General features: G+C 36.3%; 1 protein-coding gene across 6 annotated transcripts in view; it reads left to right on the top strand.

The window, feature by feature from the left end:
* Positions 1–4330: 4330 nt before the first annotated feature.
* The window catches only part of PARN (poly(A)-specific ribonuclease), a 67031-nt gene continuing 48858 nt past the window's right edge, over positions 4331–22503 (top strand). For 2 of the 6 annotated variants that reach the window (XM_032197269.1, XM_032197270.1), the window contains exons 1-16: positions 4331–4396; positions 4605–4682; positions 5519–5598; positions 7799–7866; positions 7957–8038; positions 9987–10047; positions 10806–10971; positions 11570–11635; positions 12396–12434; positions 14134–14176; positions 14895–14975; positions 16802–16858; positions 17897–17974; positions 18947–18990; positions 19427–19469; positions 21214–21289. In XM_032197269.1, the coding sequence (XP_032053160.1) occupies positions 4378–4396; positions 4605–4682; positions 5519–5598; positions 7799–7866; positions 7957–8038; positions 9987–10047; positions 10806–10971; positions 11570–11635; positions 12396–12434; positions 14134–14176; positions 14895–14975; positions 16802–16858; positions 17897–17974; positions 18947–18990; positions 19427–19469; positions 21214–21289 (1081 nt within the window). In that variant the 5' untranslated portion in view covers positions 4331–4377. Of the gene's footprint in view, positions 4397–4604; positions 4683–5518; positions 5599–6340; positions 6532–6660; positions 6724–7798; positions 7867–7956; positions 8039–9986; positions 10048–10805; positions 10972–11569; positions 11636–12395; positions 12435–14133; positions 14177–14894; positions 14976–16801; positions 16859–17896; positions 17975–18946; positions 18991–19426; positions 19470–21213; positions 21290–22503 lie in introns of those variants that run through there. The other 4 variants (XM_032197273.1, XM_032197271.1, XM_032197274.1 and 1 more) reach the window with 4 other exon arrangements.

Here is a 22503-nt window from a genome sequence, read left to right on the forward strand (position 1 = left end):
GTTTATCAACTCTTTGAGCAACAATCCAATACTTGCATACCACACTTGCATATTTATTTGGTTTACTTACCAATTATTGCTTCTTCACATACAAGTGGAGTTCCATTAGCAATACTGCAGCTATTATTGCTTGGATCTGTTTGTGATTAAAAAAGGAGCATCCAATTCTGACCTTCTTTAAAGTGATATATTAAAGGTACTAAACAAATTTCCATTGACATGGAATAAACAGACATATTTGTTCAATCATACACAGCATTGTTAGATTTTTTAAACACAGTTTTAGTTATAATGGTTCAGGGATCATAGGAATGATTTTGGACTCCAAAACAGATTTCAGCTTTAGTCAAATAACAATGAAGAATTCCACTATCAGCACAGAGTAAATGGTAAGTCTGTACCAGCTAACTTCCAATGCTTCATAGCCAAAAAACCAATCACAGAATCACAGACTTTCTAGGTTGGAAGAGACCTCAAGATCATCGAGTCCAACCTCTGACCTAACACTAACAGTCCCCACTAAACCATATCCCTAAGGTCTACATCTAAACGTCTTTTAAAGACTTCTAGGGATGGTGACTCCACCACTTCCCTGGGCAGCCTGTTCCAATGTCTAACAACCCTTTCGGTAAAGAAGTTCTTCCTAAGATCCAACCTAAAACTCCCCTGGCGCAACTTAAGCCCATTCCCCCTCATCCTGTAACATTGTAATTAGCTGTTTGCCCTGCTCTCTCTCAAGACTACCCAGTCATTTGGAAAGCAGCCAAGCTTTTCCTGTGTCATTAAAAAATGGGAGTTTTGAGGAACTAAGATTACAAGCTATGTTTTTATAAGTGCAGTTACTAATGTATACATGGAAAAAAAAAAAATCAGGTAGGCACTTATTTCATTAGGTAAATATGTTATCTTCTGAAGCTAAACAGAAGTGAAGATGTATGCCTCTGAAACATTAAGGACAATTACACAATAATTGATATTAAAACTTGAATAAATATCATAAGAATTATAAATTCTTTTTAACACCTAATAGCATTTCCTTTTCATTGCAATAAACTTGTTATAGGAAAACAGTTAAGAGGAGAATATTCCAAAAGTGGATCAAAGAATGAGCCGCCTAGGCTGTAAACATGGTCATACAGAATTTGATTTTTCTCCAGAGCAGACCTTCTCATAAAAACAAAGGAAGACAAATGACTCTCTTCTATTTGAACTTTAGTTCTGTAGCTTGGGACAAACTTTTTGTTTAAAAAATATCCAAAAGTAAATATGAGAGGATTAACTGGACATTAGACCAGCAATGAGAAAAGACGTGTAGAATCAAACAGTAGTTCAAATTACTATAAATTAGATAGAAAGTACTTGTGATGAATAATTGCCAGACTTCACAAAACCCTAATTAAGCAGGGTATTCTGCTTTAATGTAAAAAAAATAATAATATGCTTTTTACCATATATAGGTGGCACATTGCCAAGATGCTGCATTCTTAAAACCAGAGCATACAATACTATATCCAAGGTAAAATTGGATTAACTTGTAGTACAGATTATTACGCCACATATATCACTACATGAATATTTTTGTAGCTACTGTCACCTGCAGAGGAGTCAATCCTACGTATAACTGTGCTGTTTTAGTCCTGCTATATGAGTTCATTTTTCTCCTCCAAGTTAAGAAGAAACTGTTTTTTTGTTTTGTTTTGTGTGTGTGTGTGTGTTTTTTTTTTTTTTTTTTTTTTTTTTTTTAATAGCTAAAGCCCCAAAGGATAGTTAACAGTTTCACATTTTCCTTTTAAATACACAATAATAATACCTACGTTTGAAGCAGGAAATCTCTCTTGCTTGTAATACATAATACTTAATATTAAGTAACCACACTTTATTACAGCATCTGACGTTTTTATTTGCAGTTTATTTAGCTTTGTTTTGTAACTGAAACAGACTTCCTGGATTGCTCAGCCACTTGGGGAAAAACGTTAAATTTCTAAAACAGCCATCAAACTTTGTGTTTCTTTCTTTTTTTTTTTTTTTCTTTTTTTTGTTTCTTTCTTTTTTTTTTCTTTTTTTTTCTTTTTTCTTTTTTTCCTTAATAAATTTAGTCTGGACGTCAGGAGGGGTTTCTTCACAGAGAGGGTGGTTGCACACTGGAACAGGCTCCCCAGGGAAGTGGTCACTGCACCGAGCCTGTCTGAATTTAAGAAGAGATTGGACTGTGCACTTAGGCACATGGTCTGAACTTTTGGGTAGACCTGTGCGGTGTCAAGAGTTGGACTTGATGATCCTTAAGGGTCCCTTCCAACTCAGGATATTCTATGATTCTATGATTCTATAAATTGTATGCATGTGAGTTGAAGGGAGAGAAAAGAGGAGAGAAAACACAATTTGCTTTAAGTATGAATAAAACTATTAGCCAGTGATCTCTCTGAGCTAGGAAGGGTCACAGCATTATACTTACTTTCAGGTTATCTCTAATATTATTTCACACATAGTACTGCTCTATGCAGATCATTTTGTTTCCAGAATAAGTACAAAGATTTACGCTACCTATTAGTAATGTAACATTCCACCACTTTTTGTAATTCTGTAATACAGATTATCATAATTTTACAACTAAATGAAAACAGGTAGCAACTTGTGAAAACCACACTGCATTCTAGAAAACTGTTTAGAAAACACAAGATCTATCCTACTAAATTTAAGTGACTTATGAACCTCGAAGAGAGGTTCAAACTTCAAGCAAAGTTACCTTGCAGTTTGCTTTTCCCTTGGAATAACATTTGCATTTTTTCTATATTATATCTAAAGTTCAACTTTGATTACAGGTACATTGGTTACTACTAATTCTCGATTTGTTGCGTATATCAAGTAGCTGAGCCCAGGAGATGATGCAAACAAATTTCATTCTCTAACACACATGGTTTATGTCACCAAGCAAATATTACTACAATTGTGGCCCATGCATTGGGAAAACTAGGTTGCTCTTGAAAATCAGTTGGTGTTCCCTCCCTGGAGACCCGACTCCATTCCACCACAGAGCTGCCCTTGAGGCTCTGCCTTCTCAGAAGCACAGCCCTTCTGTCTCAAAGCCTTGGCTTGCAGCTGTGCTGCCCTTGGCCCAATTCTGCAGCTGGGCCTAGCGCCTCTTCTCCTTGGGCCAAACACTGCTAGCCTGGGGCTATTTTCTCCCTTAGCACAGGCTCTGCAACCACTGACCACGGGGGCTGCAATGGCACTACACACGTTCAAGCTGAACACATTCAACACTGACCACGGGGGTTGTGAGCAGGTTGCTCGGCATCTCAAAATCTGATTTGCTCGCTACCCATTAGTTGAACACCGCTGCTACCTCTGAGTCTTTTGTTTAAGCTCTTTAACAAGAAGCAGCAGGAGCATTTCTTAAAAAAAAATATGGGAGCAAGATTCAAGTGTCATGCTTCAGCCAATTTACTGCAAAATAGAAGAATCTCTACTACTATTTCAACTAATGTCTTGCTTTGCACCATTTAATCATATAGATGATTTGCTGTGGGCACATGTAGAATAAATTGCTAGCAGTGAAGAGGCAAAGCCTCATCTTGAAGAATATTTAAAAGTTCTCCTTTTTTGCTGCCCAGTCCTGCATACTTCCATATCATCCACTCTATGCAGAAATTATCTCCCAATTTGTTAGGAATTTCCCATTTGTTTTCATTCTGCTGGAATGCTGGAAAAGAGCTTTCATTTGCTGTGTGAACTGGACCCCTTGGGTTTCATACTATTCTTCCTCATGAGTTTAGTTTCCTGCTCTTGTACCAGGCCTTATTTCAGAATTTCCTTCCATAGTAGAGGTGTGGGGGTATTTTGCTGTGCATTGAGCTTTACAATGATCTACAGTGATCTGCAGAAGTGTTGGTTTTATGCAGTGGGATGACAAATGTTTCATCTGCAGCACTTTCACACACCCCTGCTCCATCACCAAGGTGAATCCATAACCAGTGTTAGCATTTCAACATCTTACCAACTTTGCATCGCTTCCATCTATGTTGTGTTAACTGCTTCACCTTTTTCAAAGGACATATTTCTCCACACCCGTGACAGTTCGAAACACCTCTCCCCCACAAAAATAAAGTAACTAAAAATGCTCTTTAAAAAAAAAATAAAATATTTTAGGACTCTGTAGCGGCAACCGGGGCTATCTCCCCCCCCTTACACACCGCAGCAGGGCGCTGGAGTACACCCCACATGAAGCGCGGTGCCTGCCCCCAGAAGATGGCGTCGGCCGCCCGCCTCCTGAGGGGTGGGCCAGGCGGGGCGGGCCGCTCTCCGGAAGCGCTCGGCGGCGGCGGCGGTTGCGGCTGGTGCCGGGCCGGGCCTGGCCAGGCGGGCGAGTGCGGGCGAGGGATGGAGGTGATCAGAAGCAGTGAGTGAGCGGCAGTCCCTGCTTGTCTCGCACCTCGCGGTTGAGGGCTCCCCTGTTGTCCCGGCTTCCCAGTTCCCCTTCCTTTGGCCTCAGGCTCTCGGCAGGGGGCGGCCCCGCGCCGCCCCTCGCCCCGCAGGGCCAGCCCTGAGGGGCGGCGGGCGGACGTGGGCCGCGGGCGGCTCAGGCGTGATTTGACTTTTTCCCGCAGATTTTAAGGATAACCTGAGCAAAGTCTGTGAAGCCATCGAAGAAGCGGACTTCCTGGCCATTGATGGGGAGTTTTCAGGTACAGTCGCGTGTTCTGGCAGTATCTGTGCAGTGCCAGGTGCGTGAGTTTGCTGTGTGGTATATCCAAGTGTTGGCTTGAAGTAGCTGAAGCAAAGGCTACTGGAAAGCGAAAAAAACATTTATTCTATGTATCATAGCATGGTTTTGGTCAAGAAAAGGAACGTGTCATGCCCACAGTTCTACTCTCTCCCCACAGTAATTTTTGACCACGTTAATTGATTCTCAGCTGCCGCTGTCAAATAAACCTCAGGAAATAAGTAGAGATTTTTGTGCCTCATGAAAACAAGAGGTTGGGATAAATAAGGGAGATCCTGCAAGCCTTTGGACAGGGAAAGAGACCAGTAAGAGACCAGTTTTAGCTTTGGGATGTAGTCTTTAGGCAACCATGAGAAGTAAATATGATTTTAAAATGGTTTCAGTAGCTGTGGTGATTATGGAAATACAGTTAGTATTTTGTATTGCTTAAGGTGGCCAAGTCATTCAATGAATCTCTACTCTGCACTCTAAACATTTTGTAGTTTGACTTTGATCCTCCATTGTGTTGTAACATCAATGTTACGTTACTGGTAGAAGATGTTTTCATGTTAGTATCTCGTTGGATAGGAACCAGACTTCTGCAGCAAGGCTTTACTGCTAGAACAGTACTATTACATTGGGTATCTTCTCTGTTGAAGATGTATGTTTTTACACAGTGGAAATTTGTTCTTAACTAAAATACTCTTAACATGTGTTTTAAGCAAAAACATTTTTTTTTAACTTACCAGTTGTGACATTGCTTAGTTGTGGCTAATTTTGAAAAGCTTACCCAAAGCCAAATACATTCTGCTTTTTCAGGGATCAGCGATGGGCCTTCTGTTAGTGCATTAACCAATGGCTTTGACACTCCAGAAGAAAGGTATCAGAAACTTAAAAAGGTAAAGTTTTTTTACCATGACTAAAATGAAAATGCTGGAAAAAAGTTACTTAGTTCAGAATGGAGACAATGATAGAGGTCTGTACAATTAAGTTAAGTAGAGCAGATAAGGATTGCTTGTTTCATTGTTCTTGCTAACACAAGAATTAGGGAGTGTTGCATAAAACTGGTGGGAGTTGTGGTCAGAACAAAGGGGCATGATTCTTTGTATAAGAGATAGTGGATATGTAGCGCCTGCTATCAAAGGATGTTGAGGGTGTTAATCAGTTTGAAATGGGACTAGGTAAGAGAAATTCAGTGACAGAGAAACTACATCAGGACAAAGGTCCTTCCTGAACTACCTCCCCTGAAGCAGGAACTGTTGCTAAGCAAACTGAAATGCAAGTTGTCACCATGTCTGCCTCTCTGCAGGAGCAGGATGGGAGGAGAGGGGAGAGAAGAGGTGCTAAAAGAAGTCAAAAGAGTCTTGAAAAACAGCCAAATGATCATGGGAGATAACATGTAGCGTGTGAGCATCTAATGGTCAAAACTGTGATGTTATCGGTTGTTTTTCCTTTCCTCTTCCCCTTACCCCCTATAGGAGAGGGATCAGAAAAGAGGAGTGCTAAGTGTTTTAGCACATGCTGTTTCTTGAGCTGCAGGGAGTCAATAAACACTGCTTACTATTATTTTGTTAAGAGGCATTGCAGCATGAGGGAACTGCTGGTTAGTGTTCCTATTGTTCCTCTCTATTAGGGGTAGCCATTGAGAAACTAGAACAACAAATGGCAAAAACTAAGGAAGAGGCTATAGCTTGAAAACAAACAAAAAAAGACAAAAAGTGACCCAGAAGAAGACACTAATGGAGACTGGTTTCTGAAGAGCATCCAGTAAGCTAGTGGATGCCACCTGCTATTCCTCTGGCTCCATATGAGAAAGGCCAGGTGAACTTAATGTTAGTTTATTTATTTATTGTTTTTTATGCAATGGTACGTTCTTACGTATAATATTTTAGAGACAACTTGGAGACAGGAAAAGCTATGTTAAGACCACAGGAGATCTGCAGTCTACCAGCCTTCCCTCTGGCATGTGTTTGTAAAGGCAGACAAAGTCCAAAAGGTGAACATGCGTGAGCATCATTATGCAGGTACCTGGGGTTCTTTATGCATAATTTTGGATCAAATAATTCAAAGACTTCTGTGGCTCCGCCCAGTTTGGAGACCAGGCAGATAGTTAATGTAAATGGGGCTCCTAGTTTGCTTGTTGTAACAGAGCTTCTGGCTACTGTTTATGTACCTGCAAGAGTTGCCATGGGCTGGAAGCCCAAAATGTGCTAGAGCCACTCAAGACTTTCAGAGCTTCAGGGTAGCTGATGATTTAGGCTCTGCAGGCACAAACAGTCTGGTGTATCTGAGCCTAACCTGAAATTTTGTTATAATCTTCTTAAAATTTCTCTTTTGCCAGCCAGTGAATTAACATGATTATTGATATTTTTGATCTTTATGCTCAGAGATTAGAAGATTAGTGTTGTATATCCTGTGACTGCCCAATCCCCCCCCACGACTGAATTGAATAATTCTATGTGTTCATTGTGTTTAAAAGGGCTATTTGGCCCTTAGGAAGAATGAGACAGTGCAACCAGGATGCTTGTTTATTTTCCTATACACCTACAGCAGTGTTCAAAACATTTCCAATACTGATTCAACACTTGTGAAATAGAGGACAGGATGATAAGTATCTGTCTCATACTTCTATCACTGTTAGCCACATGTATTAGAAGGATATTAAAAGTATTATCATACATATTTGAAAACAATATGCAGCCAGCATCCCTCATAGCCTCTTGACACACTACTTGGAGTGTAAGTGAATGTAAGAAGGTGAACTGACAGCTGCTTTTGGTACACCATCTTATTCTTGTGTGTGAGCAACAGGTAGAGAAATACAGGATTTCCATTAGTTCTTGTGTGTTTAGGGAATAAAAATGCATTCTACAAGTCATCTTTAGGCAGTAGTGTGATGATCCCTAGGTAAATGGGATTGAAAACTAGTTAAGATCTGATGAATTTACTTCAAAATTACCAACAGAGCAAATGTTGGTTATGAAGATCCAGATCTGTTTAAATTTGAAATGAAGAGAAATACCTACTCTGGGTGCACCCCAGTTATTTTTAAATGTGTACAGCTTTTATTCTCATGCAAAGTTTTCCTTTCCTTTCCAGCATTCCATGGATTTTTTGCTCTTTCAGTTTGGCCTTTGCACTTTTAAATATGACCACACTGAAGAGAAGTATGTAATTTTCTTATTCCTTGCTTTGCTCGTTGAGAAATTTATAAATATAGATAAGATGTATTGACATGCAACTCATCTTTTTCACAGGTATATAATGAAGTCATTTAATTTCTATATTTTTCCAAAACCCTTTAACAGAAGTTCACCAGATGTCAAGTTTGTCTGTCAGGTTAGTAGAAAAATGATCTGAATTTTCTTGGGTAAGATATACCTGCAGGAGGCTTCCAAGGAGAGGTTTTCCTGAAAATACTAAATCATTGTAGAGGGAGAAATGGTTGGTTCTTTTGACAGTTTTAAAGACAGATAAGTTTCTGTGTTTGGTGTTGTATTCTTAAAGAAGAAATAAAAGCATCAGTTAAGAAAAATCCTCCCAAATGAGCTTCAAGGGAATACCTGTGACTTCACTTAAGTCTCATTACATGTTACATTGTATTCCCTATTGTTTCTGGAATTGGAGACAGTGTTTCAAACCTGGCAAGATGATTCTATTTTTTTCCCCTTGTCTGACTTCCTGTTTCCTTGCTCTTTCCTTTTTTATTCTTTATTCTCAATTGCTTATCTCGTTTTCATTGCTTTCCAAACTATTAGAGCTTAGGGATATGGTTTAGTGGAGGGCTGTTAGCGTTAGGTTGGAGGTTGGACTCGATGACCTTGAGGTCTCTTCCAACCTAGAAAATTCTGTGATTCTGTGATTTTCCTGGTTTCAGATTTTTTCTACTGAACCATATTTTTCACTCTTTTTCTATGTAATTCGGTTTTTCGTCTTTATCCCTTTAGTGTACCTATTCTTACTTTGTAAGTAAAAAATAAATCATAAACTAATGCAGAAATTACAGTTTGAGATCAGTATTTGAGGAAACGAAAGGAAAATCTAGAATATGGTCTCCTTAAATGTTGCATTTAGCTGAATTACTGAAACTTTCTACTCCAACTTGCTGCAGCAACAGAGCTTTTTGTTTATTACATCTGTTTTTCCCTAGGAGATGGTGATGTATGTATTTTGTGAGGAAAATTGTAATAAAAGATAGATACCTAAAAAGCCTTTAGTGAGCTCTGTGCTTGGATTAAGTTTATCGGGTTGTTACCTTTTTGGCCTGAATGGCTAGACAAAGAAGTATGGTCTCTTAGTTCATTTTGATTTGGAGAAATGAGGTTGTCTTCTACTACAACTTTTCTGTTCAAACAAAAAAAGAGCTAAACAAAGCCTCCTTATTCAGTTAGCAATAACAATGCCATTTAATTCTCTATGTATTATGTATTATTATGCAGTGTTATTACTGTAAAAGCCAAACATACTGCTTATCTTAGATGGATTTTTTTTTTTTTCTGGGATTTGAGACTCACTGCTAGTAATTTCATTCCTTTTTGTTTGTTTTCATTGTATCTGTACTGTGTTTCTCTGTACTGTGTTTTCCTCCTTCATTTGGCTAAGTTTTGTGCTTGGACAGGTTAATTCCTGTGTGATCTTCTGTGTATCCCCTGGATGTTTGTTTTGATTTTTAGACTTTAATAAAAGAGCATAAGTGCTCCTTAACCAGTTATTTAAAATGAAACTGTGGATAACTGCTCTAGATTTAATGACACTGAACAGTGCAAGAAGAAATTTTGGACTGTCTATGGTAGGACTCTATCGGATAGTATCTCGGGCAGTAGAGAAACCAGGCTTCTCATTGCTAAAACTTCAGTATGTATTCTTTGAGTCATTGCCTTAAAAAGTTGTCCAGTTTTGAACTTGGTTGTCTTGATTCAGAAAACAAAGCCAATGAAAATTCACACAATAAGTAAAGTTGAAACTAGTGTTTTCACTGGCTTTTTTGTTGTTGATGTATCTTGTGCGCATATATAGCATTGAAACCCTAAATTGTTTAAGGTTGACCCATGTGTCAGAATAGCTTTGGGAGACACAGCTGATTTTGAGATACCCTATAGAAGCTGAAAGTGCATAACAAAAGTAACACAGTTTAAATTTGCTTTGGCTTCTTTAGGTTCACAAACTTAGTTGCTCATGATCCAGAACTTACTATAATTTCTTAAAAACTTAAGTAACTTAAAAATAGTTGATCTTTGTAAGCCATTGATACTCTTGCCAATTGTAAAGTTATTTTCTTTTGTTACAGAGTTCAAGTATAGATTTTTTAGCAAACCAAGGATTTGATTTTAATAAAGTTTTTCGCAACGGTGAGTTTTTTTTCTTTCTGTATCTGCAAAATTTATTCATTTTATTAATTTCTTCATTTTACGCAAAAAGAAAAAAAGGCAGCTGTTCACAGTATTCTCTTATCACAGAGTGAGTTCTGTAACAGTAATTCTAAATTATTAAATTCTGGGTATAATTCCAAATTATTCATATCTGGTTCTATAATTATGCTGATAGTTACTCCCTTTTCAAAAATTAATTATATTGAGTTCAACTGAATAGAATTCCTATTTAAATAAGTGCTTAGTAGGTTATTTTTCTTTGCTGACTAAACATAAATAGATGAGTAATAAATTACATTACAGGGTAATGGAACAATTGTAAGGCCTTTTAAGTAACATTTTTAGAAAAGGTATCAGTGCTTTGTAATAGGTGCTACTGCAGTTTATCATCAAAGCATTGCAAATATCAAGGAAGAGAAGTGCCAAGTGTTCCTGTGATCATGATCTACAGCTCTGTGGGTTCTCAGGCTTATGCTTTGTGTGGATGAGGCATACAGATCTTAAGAATCCAACAGTACCAGCTAATCTCACATGTGGTTGAAGAAAGCTTTTATACCCATAAATAGAGAATGGGATCTAGAATGGGTGACTGAAAGAGCAGAATGTGTTTTGAGCTTTCAGGGGGGTAACATTGGCAGATTCTTGGTTAGTAATAACTCTTTCCTAAATCTACATCCTTAACCTAGTTGTAATTATTATGAGTTTTTAATTGTCTTTTTTTTTTTTTTTTTTTTTAGGAATTCCGTATTTAAATCAGGAAGAAGAAAGACAGCTAAGGGAACAGTATGATGAAAAACGTTCTCAGGCCAATGGTGCAGGATCTCTCTCCTATATTTCTCCCAATACCACAAAATGTCCTGTCACAATTCCTGAAGATCAGAAAAAATTCATTGAGAAAGTAGTGTAAGTAAAATTTTCTAATATAAAATGAAACTTTATTATGCATATGGTGATATTACAATAAACCATAACTCTTAAAATATTTAGTTTCCTACTGTTTATGATAAAATATTCTGTGAAAGGAAAGACAAATTAGAAAATACAGAGAGAAATCCATTATAAGTTTCTTTTGTTTAGCAAAAGAAACCCAAACCCTTTAGTTGGCCTTCAACATAAAGAGGTGTAGAATTTTGGTTTGGGTGTTTTTTATCTGATGGCAATCTCCTCCTTTGTAAAACGGAACAGAGTTAGGGGAAGAAACACTTAGCTAATACTTCTACTAAATCTGTATCTGCCTAGCAACACTTAATGGTCTTAGGTGAAAAACAAGACATCCCCCCACTAAAGTGACAGTTTAATGCTTTCTTCGATGTTGTTGAAACTAAAACATAAACATGTTGACATAACATAAACATAGTGACATGTTTGTAAATTGAATGTTTTTTTATGTTTAAGTGTTTTCTTTTGGGGAGAGCTGTAAACATCTCAGCAAAAAGAAAACAATAGCTATAGGGGCAAATCATCTATTTAATCTGTTGTTTTTTTTTTTTTTTTTTTCCAGGGAACAGATAGAAGAATTGTTAAAGAATGAAGAAAATGAAAGTTTGGAACTGGAGCCATGTACAGGGTCAGTTTCTGAATTTGTCTTCTAAAAATGATTTTTTTTGGCTATATTGAATTAGGGGAGTTACAGGGAAGAAGAAAGATAACCTGACCTGGGCTAACTGTAACAAAAACTACGCTTGACTTATCTCTGAATGTTGAGAAAGCCTGGTAATCTATATGATTGTCGAACTCTGCTTTATGAGCCGTAACTTCTGCCTGCAGTGTCAACATATGTAAGTATAGCTAAGAATTGTCTCGCATACATAAGCCTACTCTTGTAGTTGCTGTAGTGCTCTATAAGCATTGGAGATGCGTTTTACAAACAACTTCCTCAAATCTATTGAGCTATTAATTGTTTTGTTCATTGTTGACACCATGTTTTAAAACTGTTTCTAGTGGATCTCCTTCCCAAACTTACTTATTAGCCTATTTAGCTTTGGAATCCAGATGTACAATTATTATCTCAGGGAAAAAAAAAAGGTTATCCAAACTCAGATACTAGAGCATTTTGAAACTGGAGTAAGGTTACATTGCTGCATCTATATTCAGTAATCATGAGTGCAGAATGTTTGCTTGTGAGAAGATACATGAATAGCTGTACAAAACGTTCCAAATGCCTTCACAACTTGGCAACTGGCCTACAGGTCTTGGTATAAGCGAATTACACTCTTAACTTAAAAATATTTCTACAGAGGAACTAAAGCAGGCTTTATTTGAACATTATTACTTTGAAACACAAATGTAAAATAAGACTTAGTAACATAATTATCTTTTGGTTTTAGATTTCAGAGGAAATTAATTTATCAGACCTTGAGCTGGAAGTAAGTTACTGATAATTCTGTCTTACTCTGTAATTTCAGTATTAACGATTAAAAAAAAAGGGGGGGGAGTGGAGGGGGGTAAAAGCTGATCTATTTAATCTCAGAGGTGATTAATTTAGTTCTTTTTTTCCTTTAAAATAAGATTTTTGTGGTATTCTAAAGATAAATTGCATTAAACTGGTTTGTGATGATTCATTTGAATATTTTAAAGCTTAATATTTTATCATTCTTGTCTAAAACCTGTGAATAGAACAGCAAAGTGCAGAAGCCTAGAGTTATGTAATAAAAGCAATTTGACAGGTTTTTAGTGAAAATGAAAGTGCATGTGCTTAGGTATGTTGTGGGCTTTACTTGGAAAAACTTCTATATTGCTCATATGAACGTCTAATTTTTCTGTTAGATGCCAAGTATAACCATTTTTGACCTTAAAAAATCCTAGTTCTAATGGCAGTTCCCCTCTTCTGACTTCCTTTATCCTATATCTTTGCCTAATTATATATCCTAATTATATAATATATATCATATATATATCCTAATTATATAATATATATATATAATTTCTTATATTACAAGAAACTGTAAGGCTGTTTGAGTAGGGCTTTAGAGATGAGATTTTGCTCCAACTACACTAGTAAAAGGTAGAAAATAATGGAATTTTTTTTTTTGTACATTAAGTTATTTCAGTGTTGTAAACAGTATCTGGCACTGTTACTTGTACTGGAACTGGATGAAATAAAGCTGCTCTTTATAAAATGGAATCTCAATAAGTGAACTTGAGAACTAACTTGAGAACAGAGGTGTTTTCAAGAATTTTACTCTATGTTTTTGAATATATTGATAAAATATCTGTAGCTTCCAGTAGGACGTGGTGTTATGCTTGTCTGATGTTTATTCTTGCATCTTCTTGCAATGTATAGAAAAGTGTGTTCACAAACTTCTTTTTTAATTTTCAGCTTTGTACGCTGTGTGGGGATATTGGTGAGAGAAAGTGAAGTTGTGAAGTTAGCTTGGAGATAATTAAAACAGAAAACAATGAGGTTATTGATTGCCCTTCTCTCTTGAAGGGAGTGATGCAGTCCTGAACTCTTCACAGGTCACTTTCTCTTTTCAAGAGCTCTGTTGTGGAAATGTTCTGATGCATCCAAGGTCTATGACATGAAACAGCTTGGAAGTGAATCCTAGGTTGAAAATTGTGTAGGAAATCATGGTGAAGAGGACACAATAGTACTTTAGTATGTGTCCTCTAAGGACTGTTTGGTAGTTCTAATACTACAGTTTCTCTAATACTAGATTTAGTAGTAGCCAGAGGATGAAGGTAACATTCTGGTTCTGTGTGGGTTATATAATTGTGGTTATTTTTTTATGATGGAAAGATCAGAAGATGAAGAAGATGCCTTAAAAACAAGGCGTGATATTCTCTGGCCTTGCTTGGGTGTTCTGTGGCAGCACTTTGGTAATTAAATGTGATTGCAGTGCAGTGGTTAGCAGAGCTAACCAAATTTATATTAATATTTACTACTAGAGCTTACTATTAGCAGGAAACTCAGAGTGGTTTATAAATACTAAAATAAATGACATGGTAATGGCATGCTGCCACCAAAGAAGCTGGCTTGTGGCTGCAGATAAATGAGAGCTTTCCAACAAGTGTTTTCGTTTTATAACTTCTTACATGTACTTTTTCATGTGTTCTGATATGTAGGTATCCAAAAGGTATCCATGTTGAAACTCTGGAGTCAGATAAGGTAACTAGGCAAGTTACTGCCTGTAACATTTTTCCTGTTGAAAGGAAATTGTACTTCTCAATTTTACTAACATTCCAGATCTCTAGGTCTGACCAAAAGTCCTGATTTCTACATCCAACTTGAGCTTTGTTATGCAAAATGTGGAACATCTTAAATAAAATATGATTAACTAGTTTCTAGTCTTTAAATATGAATTATATATGAATTATATTAAGCCACACAAGTATATGTTTATTACTTAAAAATTTAAAGAGGGCCACCAAAGGGTACTTTAAAATGCAGTGTTTGTGATATTTAGTGTTGGTGAAGAGTATGTATATGGGTGAAAAGTGACTCTTGATCTTATGAGAACAATAGTGTCATTGCATACTGAATCCTCCCTTCACAGATCAAATCTCTGTTTCAAAAATATTTGAAAACTGTTAGCTATAATGAAAACCTTTCTAAAAATAGATAACCTTCTGATAACCTTTCTAAAAAGTAAAAAGTGAATTTAGTAAACGTTAGGTTTAGTGGGTATATATAATACAGCTTTCTAAATTAGACTTTTGGGTGTGGATGATAAGGTGGTGCTTAAAGTGGAAACAGTCATGTTGCCAAGCTACTGCTGCTGAGATATGACTTAATTTTCTTTACAATTTAATTTAAAAAATCTTGCAATGGTTGTAACTATGAACTTCTTAGGCTCATTCCTCAAATGATACTTTTCTGATTTTAGAAAGAGAGATATATTGTTATTAGCAAGGTAGATGATGAAGAACGAAAAAGAAGAGAACAGCAGAAACAAGCAAAGGAACAGGTAAATATTTGCATTAAGTTCCATTTCTTTAGTTTGAATGAAAGAGAGGGGGAGAATCTATGAGTTCAATCAGCTGTATAAAATTGCATGTGATAGGGTTTGGTAATATTTCCCTTTTGCTTGGCTGTAGCTGTTTGAAACTGATTCTCCAAATTCTACTCAGATATCTTTTGCTTTGCAGTATAGCAAAAAGAATTGCAAGATACTCTACAAAGTTTTAAAGAGTAAGTAATTGTAGAATACTTAACCTATATTGTGGAGCACTGGATTCCTCCTTATGTGAATCTTCTCTGTCAGAAAAGCAAGGTCTGGACATAGGAAACATAGATGAATTGCATTTGTTAGTGCTCTACAACAGTCCTTACAAAAAGTCTTGCAAAAATTCTGGAGCAAGTGTTCATGTTATTTTGATTTGCAATCTGACCTTGATGTAGTACACGGTTTTAAAAAAAAAAAAAAAAAAACTTGCTTGCTTTTAGTTGTACAATTAATGTAATCTGATTTTTCTTAATAGAAACATGCTGCACACAACTACTATAGTAACAAGTTGACTGCAAGTCATAAGTGGTATTCAGTCACTCTCAGCTTTATTTATGGGACTTGATACCAAGTCTGAAGCAAGTTTTTGGGAGTCTTAAGACTGAAATTGTGGCTATGGTTGATCACTTGTATTCCATTGATGTCTTGTCATTTGTGCATATCCGTTTCAAGATAAAATCAACTTGCATGGCGTGAATAATGTTTGCATGCAGAATCCCTCTTAAGAGGGAAGGAGCTATCTAATAGAGACCTTATCTAAAGTGGCATCTCTTCTTGATGAAGGAATGTTAGGAACAACTTATTACTGCAGTAGACTTTTCTGAAGCAGCTTTTTTAGGTGTATTAATCAGTCTGACTATTGGCATTAAGAGCTGAACTAAAATAACAGTGAATGCTTTGTTGAATTTCACTTACGGTTGAGCAAAGACAAATAACGCAAGGCAGAAATTACTTGAGAAAATACTTGAAAAATAAGAACCTATTGGGGGAAAAGTGCTTTAAGTGAAACTAAGCTGAAGAATGAAGTGAAACCGAAGATGCATAACAGTTTTAGTATCTTTTTGAGCTGTTTACAGTCTAATAACTGGTGAGCACTACTGAAAATACTGTATAGACAACAAATCGGGTATAACTTTACTGGGTCCGGTTTAGATGAAGCTTACTTTCCTCGTAGCAGCATATGTGGTGCTGTGGGAAAGGAGGAAGGAAGGGGGGATGTTTGTGGTTATGGTGTTTGTTTTCCCAAGCAGCCATTAAGCAAGCATACTGAGGCCATGCTTCCCAGGAAGTAACTAGACATCTACCTGCTGATGGGAAGTAGTCAATGAATTCCTCTTTTTGCTTTGCTTGTGTATGGAGCTTTTGCTTTTCTTAATAACCTGTTGTAATCTTGATCCACTTGTCTTTTACCCTTCCTTTTACTTTTTTTTTTTTTTTTTTAATTATTATTAATATTAATTTCTCCCCAGTCCCTGGGAGAGGCGAGTGAGCAAAAGGTAGCATGGGTACTTGGCTGCTGGCTAGAGTCAACCTACAGCAGTAGCTTGCAACTTGTCCAACCTTGCAGTGAACCAAAGCTTTATTATAACTGGAATTCTCACCAGCATCTGGCTTTGGCCTCATGTATTTTCCAAACATTAACATTTCCGTTGTGGTCTGCTCTTGCTTATATATGAGAAAACATTTGAGTCAAACAGGGATTAAAATTTTCAGTGTGCCTGTTTACAGGTACTATTTTGACAGTATTTGTATTTATATTTCACTAACGCCAGAATCTTTGCTTATAGGAAGAACTGAATGATGCAGTAGGATTTTCCAGAGTTGTTCATGCTATTGCAAATTCTGTGAGTAATGTGATTTTTAATGTACCTTTAGAAAAATAATTCCAACAAAGGCTTATTTTGTTGTTATATTTTGCAAGATAAGGTGGAATGCATGTTAAAGTTGTTTCTCTTTTTGGTATTTTCTTTTTTTCTAGTTGACAGTGTTACATGGCTTACAATAGGTTAGTATGTTAGATTAAGTAAGCTCATAAACTGATTGACGTGTATGACCTCATTACCTGTAAGAGTCAATGGCAGGTTTTTTTTTTTTTTTTTTTTTTTAAAAACAAGATTCTCTTAGGTAACTAAGCTTTCAGGTTTTTCCTATGTTCCAAAAAGATTGTTTATTTTTCCCGCAGTTAAATGCTTAATCAGAGAAGGTCATCCGTGTCTTTTCTACTTACGTAGTTTAAGTGGGCTATAGTTTGACATGTGTACCTTTCAGCCTGATTTATTTTCAAGTAGTTGAGACAGCCTGCTTTTGAGGTAACAGATGTGTGTGCATATTGTTTTCTTTAGCTAAGGAAGAATGCATGGAAGCAGAAAAAGTTGTCATGTCAAATGAAGCAGAGTTAACGTTAAAAAAAACTCTTGCACTTTTTCAAGAAGGAACTTGTAAAGCATCTGGCATGAACGTTTCCGCACTGTGAGAAGCCATGTCACACCCTTAATTACTGTCATATATTAATTACAACCATAAAGAATATATTGTGATTTGTTGTACAAGCTGTGAATTAAAAGTTAGCAGACTGACATACTACTTTAATCTTTAATACATTAAAGTTGTGAGAAGCTTTCTTAGTGTTATTTTCTACTTCTCATCATTTCAAGCTGCTGCCGAAGGCTGTGAATAAGTGGTTGGGAGTAGAGGAAAGAGAGGAGTAGCAGCCCACAGAGAATGGAGGAGTCTGTGGGGCAGGTGGAGAGCAAGTTGTGAGGTTTGATTTCTGTTTGTTCCCAGCTGCTCTCAGCTAGCATCTGTGACAGGTGCTTTTCACATACTGGCCTTGCTTTGTCCATGGCTAGAAGTGTGACTAACATTTAACTTACTTTTCACAGGGCAAGCTTGTTATTGGGCACAACATGCTGCTTGATGTTATGCATACTATACACCAGTTCTATTGTCCTCTTCCTGATGTAAGTGATCTTCTCAGTGTTCAGATGATGACATAAATGCATTAATACATGTGTTTAATCTGAGAACAATAGAGTTTTTTCAAGTATTTTAAAAAGAACACTTGTGGCTTCAGGGCTACTGCCTTATTTTCTTAAATCTTCATGTAAAAAGTTTAGCTGAATTCTTTACTTTTTTAAAACGTTTGGGTTAAATGTTGGAAGTGAATTGTGTCTTCTGCATGTCTGTTAGCCCTTCAAAATCTGCTTGCATAAGGGCAGATAAATGTAACATAAATTTGTTAGGAGACCGGACTGGAACTTGTATATTATGTTATTTTTTCTGCTTGTAGTTATAAAGTTGGAAAATGTCTTTAAAATATAGTAAAATTAATAGAATGATAGGGAATCTCATAACAGAAATTTATGATGATATCCATTAGGTTAAAGAGCTGGAATGCTTGAATAATTGGAGGGAGCATGCATTCGTGACTGCCCCAGGGCAGTCTGACAATTCATGGGTGCAATAGTCTTACAATTAAGTCAGGCTAAGTAATGCGTTGGCACTGAGGATGGTGTCAGAGGAAGCCAAATGTTTCATTGGAGGGAATGGCTACATGGTAGTTTTATTACTTATGATCTTCAAGGGCTTGTAGATGTTATGGGAAAGACTTGATTGGTGGGTGAAAGCAGTCTGGGACATGTTCACATGGTGTTGAACAGAAGCAGTCATCAGTTATGCCTGCACTTTTGAATCTTGGGAGAACAAAACTCATAGAAGTCATCAGTCCACCTGGAGTGATGGCTTATCTTCCAGGGACACATTAAACACCGGGAACATCCTTTCAGACATTTAAGTAAAACTGTTGTTGCAGCTGGAATTAGAGGTAGCCTAGGATATATGATAGGGTAGGGTATTGGAGGTGATAGAATGCTTCTTCCTTGAATCATGAACAAACCAGAAATAATTTTACTTTCTTGTTACTGTTAATTTAGGACCTAAGTGAGTTCAAAGAAGTAACATCATGTGTCTTTCCCCGGTAAGATCTTAGTTCAAACTTGTAACTTCGATATTGTTTTATCAAGCTGATACTGTTTGTTGTAGCACTGTGACTAGAAGTAAAATTTTGAACAAGTTAAATACAGTTTTAAGTGTTTCACAACATCTCTTTCACAAGAGTAGTGGTAGTCTATTCATTGGCAAAAGATGTTTTTGGCTACCCCCTCGTTTTCGGCACGATGATTGGCATTTTGAGTCTGCACTACATTTGGAACAAGATTTGATACTGATTGCATCTCTTTCTACTTAGTTAATGGACAAAGACAAGTAATGTTTTGACTGCTCCAGGACCAGAGAGTAATGTTACAGTAGGGTGAAACTGCTGATTCCCAGCTAATTAGCCAAAACATTTTTGAGGATTTGGTGAAAATGACATTATTGTGTTTCAATATACTTAACTCTTACTTTGTTTCTAGGCTATTGGATACAAAACTGATGGCAAGTACACAACCTTTTAAGGTAAATTAATGTAGTATTATAGAATGATTTGAAGATACAAATTTGCATTATGTATATTGAAAGAAATATTTTCGTTGAGATAAATGTCTAACAGTTTTTTTCTGCAATGCTCCTTTTTGTGTTTAAAAGCAAATAAATAAAAAAAATCCTTGACCCCTGATTGAAACTTCTGAAAATTTTGGAATACAGGCTTTTACATTCATACAAGTGATATGTATTTGTTGCAGTTTTAACATAACAGCAGCTCTGAATTCCAAAATGTACAGCTTTGGCTAATTAAAAATGTGATTAGATATGTATTTGTATTGTAAATTAGCACAAAACTGCATACTTACTCAGGGTAGGGGAAGTGTTACTCAGGAACAGATAAGACACAAAAGCTGCTTGTAAATGAAAAGCTTCAAAATACTGTGAATCTGACTCAGATTTGTCTAGAAAATGGCCCTGGAACATCATTAGGTTCTACTACGTCCTGTGGGTAGTCAGCAGGAGAAAAAAAAATTACAGGTTCCTCTTAAAACTTTTTTCAGTATGAGTTTTATTTTTCCAGGGAAGATGTATTGACATAGACAAGCATATTCTTGTGTTCTCCTGTATAGCTATTGAATTAAATATTTAAAAAAAAAAAAAAAAAAAGTGCTGATGGAGCAGCATCTCTTTCTGCATACTTTTCTTACTTAAGAATATTGCATAACAGAAAATCTCATTAAGATCTACTTAGATATTTTCAAGTTTGTCTTGAATACTACTGTAGTAATAGTAAGGCTTTTGTATTCTGAAAAGTAATAATCCAGCACAAATTTTATGTTTAGTACAGTTATGTTGATATTTTTAGTTTTTACAGTAGATGCTCAGGTTTTAGGCAACTGTTGCCAAATGGCACTTTGGGATGCCAATGCAATGCATGAGTTGAGTTTGCTACGGAATTCTTCATACCTTTTCAGACCAGAGACTTGATTGTAACTGTAAACAGCTGTCTCGATTTAGAACCAAAGCAAAACTTGATCCTCAAATTTCAGCCAATTCTGCTTAAGAAATATTTTGTGTGATACTTTTTGTTTTCTGTTGCTGTTGATTCTGCATGGTTTTTCCATTGTACTGGTTGACAAAGAATATTTGATTATTCAATAATGTGAATTAAGTTTGGTTTAAATAAACTTAATAATCTGGATATTTCTTAATTACATTGTATGTGCATAAATTACATTCAGTATTGCATCTTGGCTGAGCAGAAGTAGGATTTGATGAAATGAGCTTTCTGATTGTAAAACTTCTTTCCCTGTCTTTGAACTACTTAAAAATGAGCAGTATTTACACATACAAATGTTCAAGAATTTCCAGTTGGCAAGCACACCTTGATACTCACCTTGAATGCATTCAAACATTATGATCGATATTTAGGGTATTTTACCTTGTTCTTTGTGCTGCCTTCCCTTACCACGCATGCCCTGCATGGTGACAGATTCAAACAGAAATAGTATTTTGGCATAATTTGAACTCAAGAATTCTGAAGAGCATTAATAAATGCTTGTAACTCAGAGAGAGTATGTTGTAGGCTAGGCAAGTTAACTTTTTAAAACTTGTCTTGGCAGACTTCTCTGGTGTTTTAATTTGAAATGAGGCTGTGTATAAATCCTTAGAGGACACAAGGTGGCAGCAGTAAATACTCATTTTATCCTACTTGATTTCAGTTTTCGGAGAAAATGTGCTTGGCACTGGAAGTTAATGCTGTCCTTTCTTGCAGGAGATCATTAATAATACGTCCCTTGCAGAACTGGAAAAACGTTTAAAAGAAGTTCCATTCAGTCCTCCTAAAGTTGGTAAGGATATATCAAAACAGTCTTCTTTTGGAGATATTTTCCTCTAGCAGAGGAAAGAGAATGTCTTCATTATTTTCATTGTTTACCTGAAATGTGGGTTTCCCTACTAATATTTAGTATTTTGTTGAAAAGGACCTTAAAAAATAAATAAAGTTACTTTTAGAACTAGTAGTGGAAGTCGGTAGGAATCCTTGCACTTTATTTCAGATAATAGAAGAATGGGAGTATTTCAGTGAACAGCAGCAGTTCTGTCATCTTCTAATGATGGCATTTGTTCTTTAGCTTGATTTTTGGTGAGTAACTTGAAACTCTTTCAAGCTGTTTAATTTGTTTGTTATAGTCCTTCAGATTGAAGCCAGAGTACTCTGATAGGCACTTGAACAAAGAAAGCCAAGAAAATTTGCAAGTAGCAACTATTTTCGTGTGTTCTAGAAATTAGCTAAGTTCCTTTAGAGCTTTCTTTGCTTTGAGGTGAAAGAAAGGAGATGTTATCAAAGGACAAGTTTATCTCAAGGTTCTGGAATTTCTCTTGAGCTGCTGGTTTAGAAAGAGGGAAATACAGAACAGTAGAGTTTGTTGGGAGGGAAAGTCAAAATCAAGATGAATGATACTTTTTATATTGCTGAATGTGCACAGCAGATGCAGTTAAGCTGTAGTAACAGGAGAGAGAATAAGATGTATGACCAATTTTTACTTCTACAATCTTGGACAAAGACCACAAGTCCCTTATGCCTAGACCGAAGAAGTACATGTACCATGCACATGGAGCGTACAGTAATTGCATGCAGACCTTCTAGTGTTGCGTCCCCTGTAGCTTCTCCTGAGGATGTAACATAATTTGGCAGCTGTCAAGTATTCTTTTTTTGCTCGTGTTATGTAGAGTTATTATTTTACCTTTTCAAAAAAAAAAAAAAAAATTTCTTATCTTGAGCAAAATATGTTCCTATAGGTTAACTCAGTTACAAGGGCTCATCTGAAAAATGCCTGGTGTTTTGTTGCTCATTTATCAAATTTGGATTCCAGTTTCTTTTTAAAAAGACATGTTATAAGACAAGTATATCTACTTATTTACATTATATAAGTTATGATAGTATTCCTGTATTACTGTTTTAAGTCGTACATGTATGTATGTTTCACTCTTGTTTTAGCTTTTCATGCTGATAGAATATAATAAATTAGATGAAATTACAGAGTTTGCTCATCAGTCTGTACCT

The sequence above is a fragment of the Aythya fuligula genome, chromosome 15, assembly GCF_009819795.1.
Source record: "Aythya fuligula isolate bAytFul2 chromosome 15, bAytFul2.pri, whole genome shotgun sequence".
NCBI lineage: Eukaryota > Metazoa > Chordata > Aves > Anseriformes > Anatidae > Aythya > Aythya fuligula.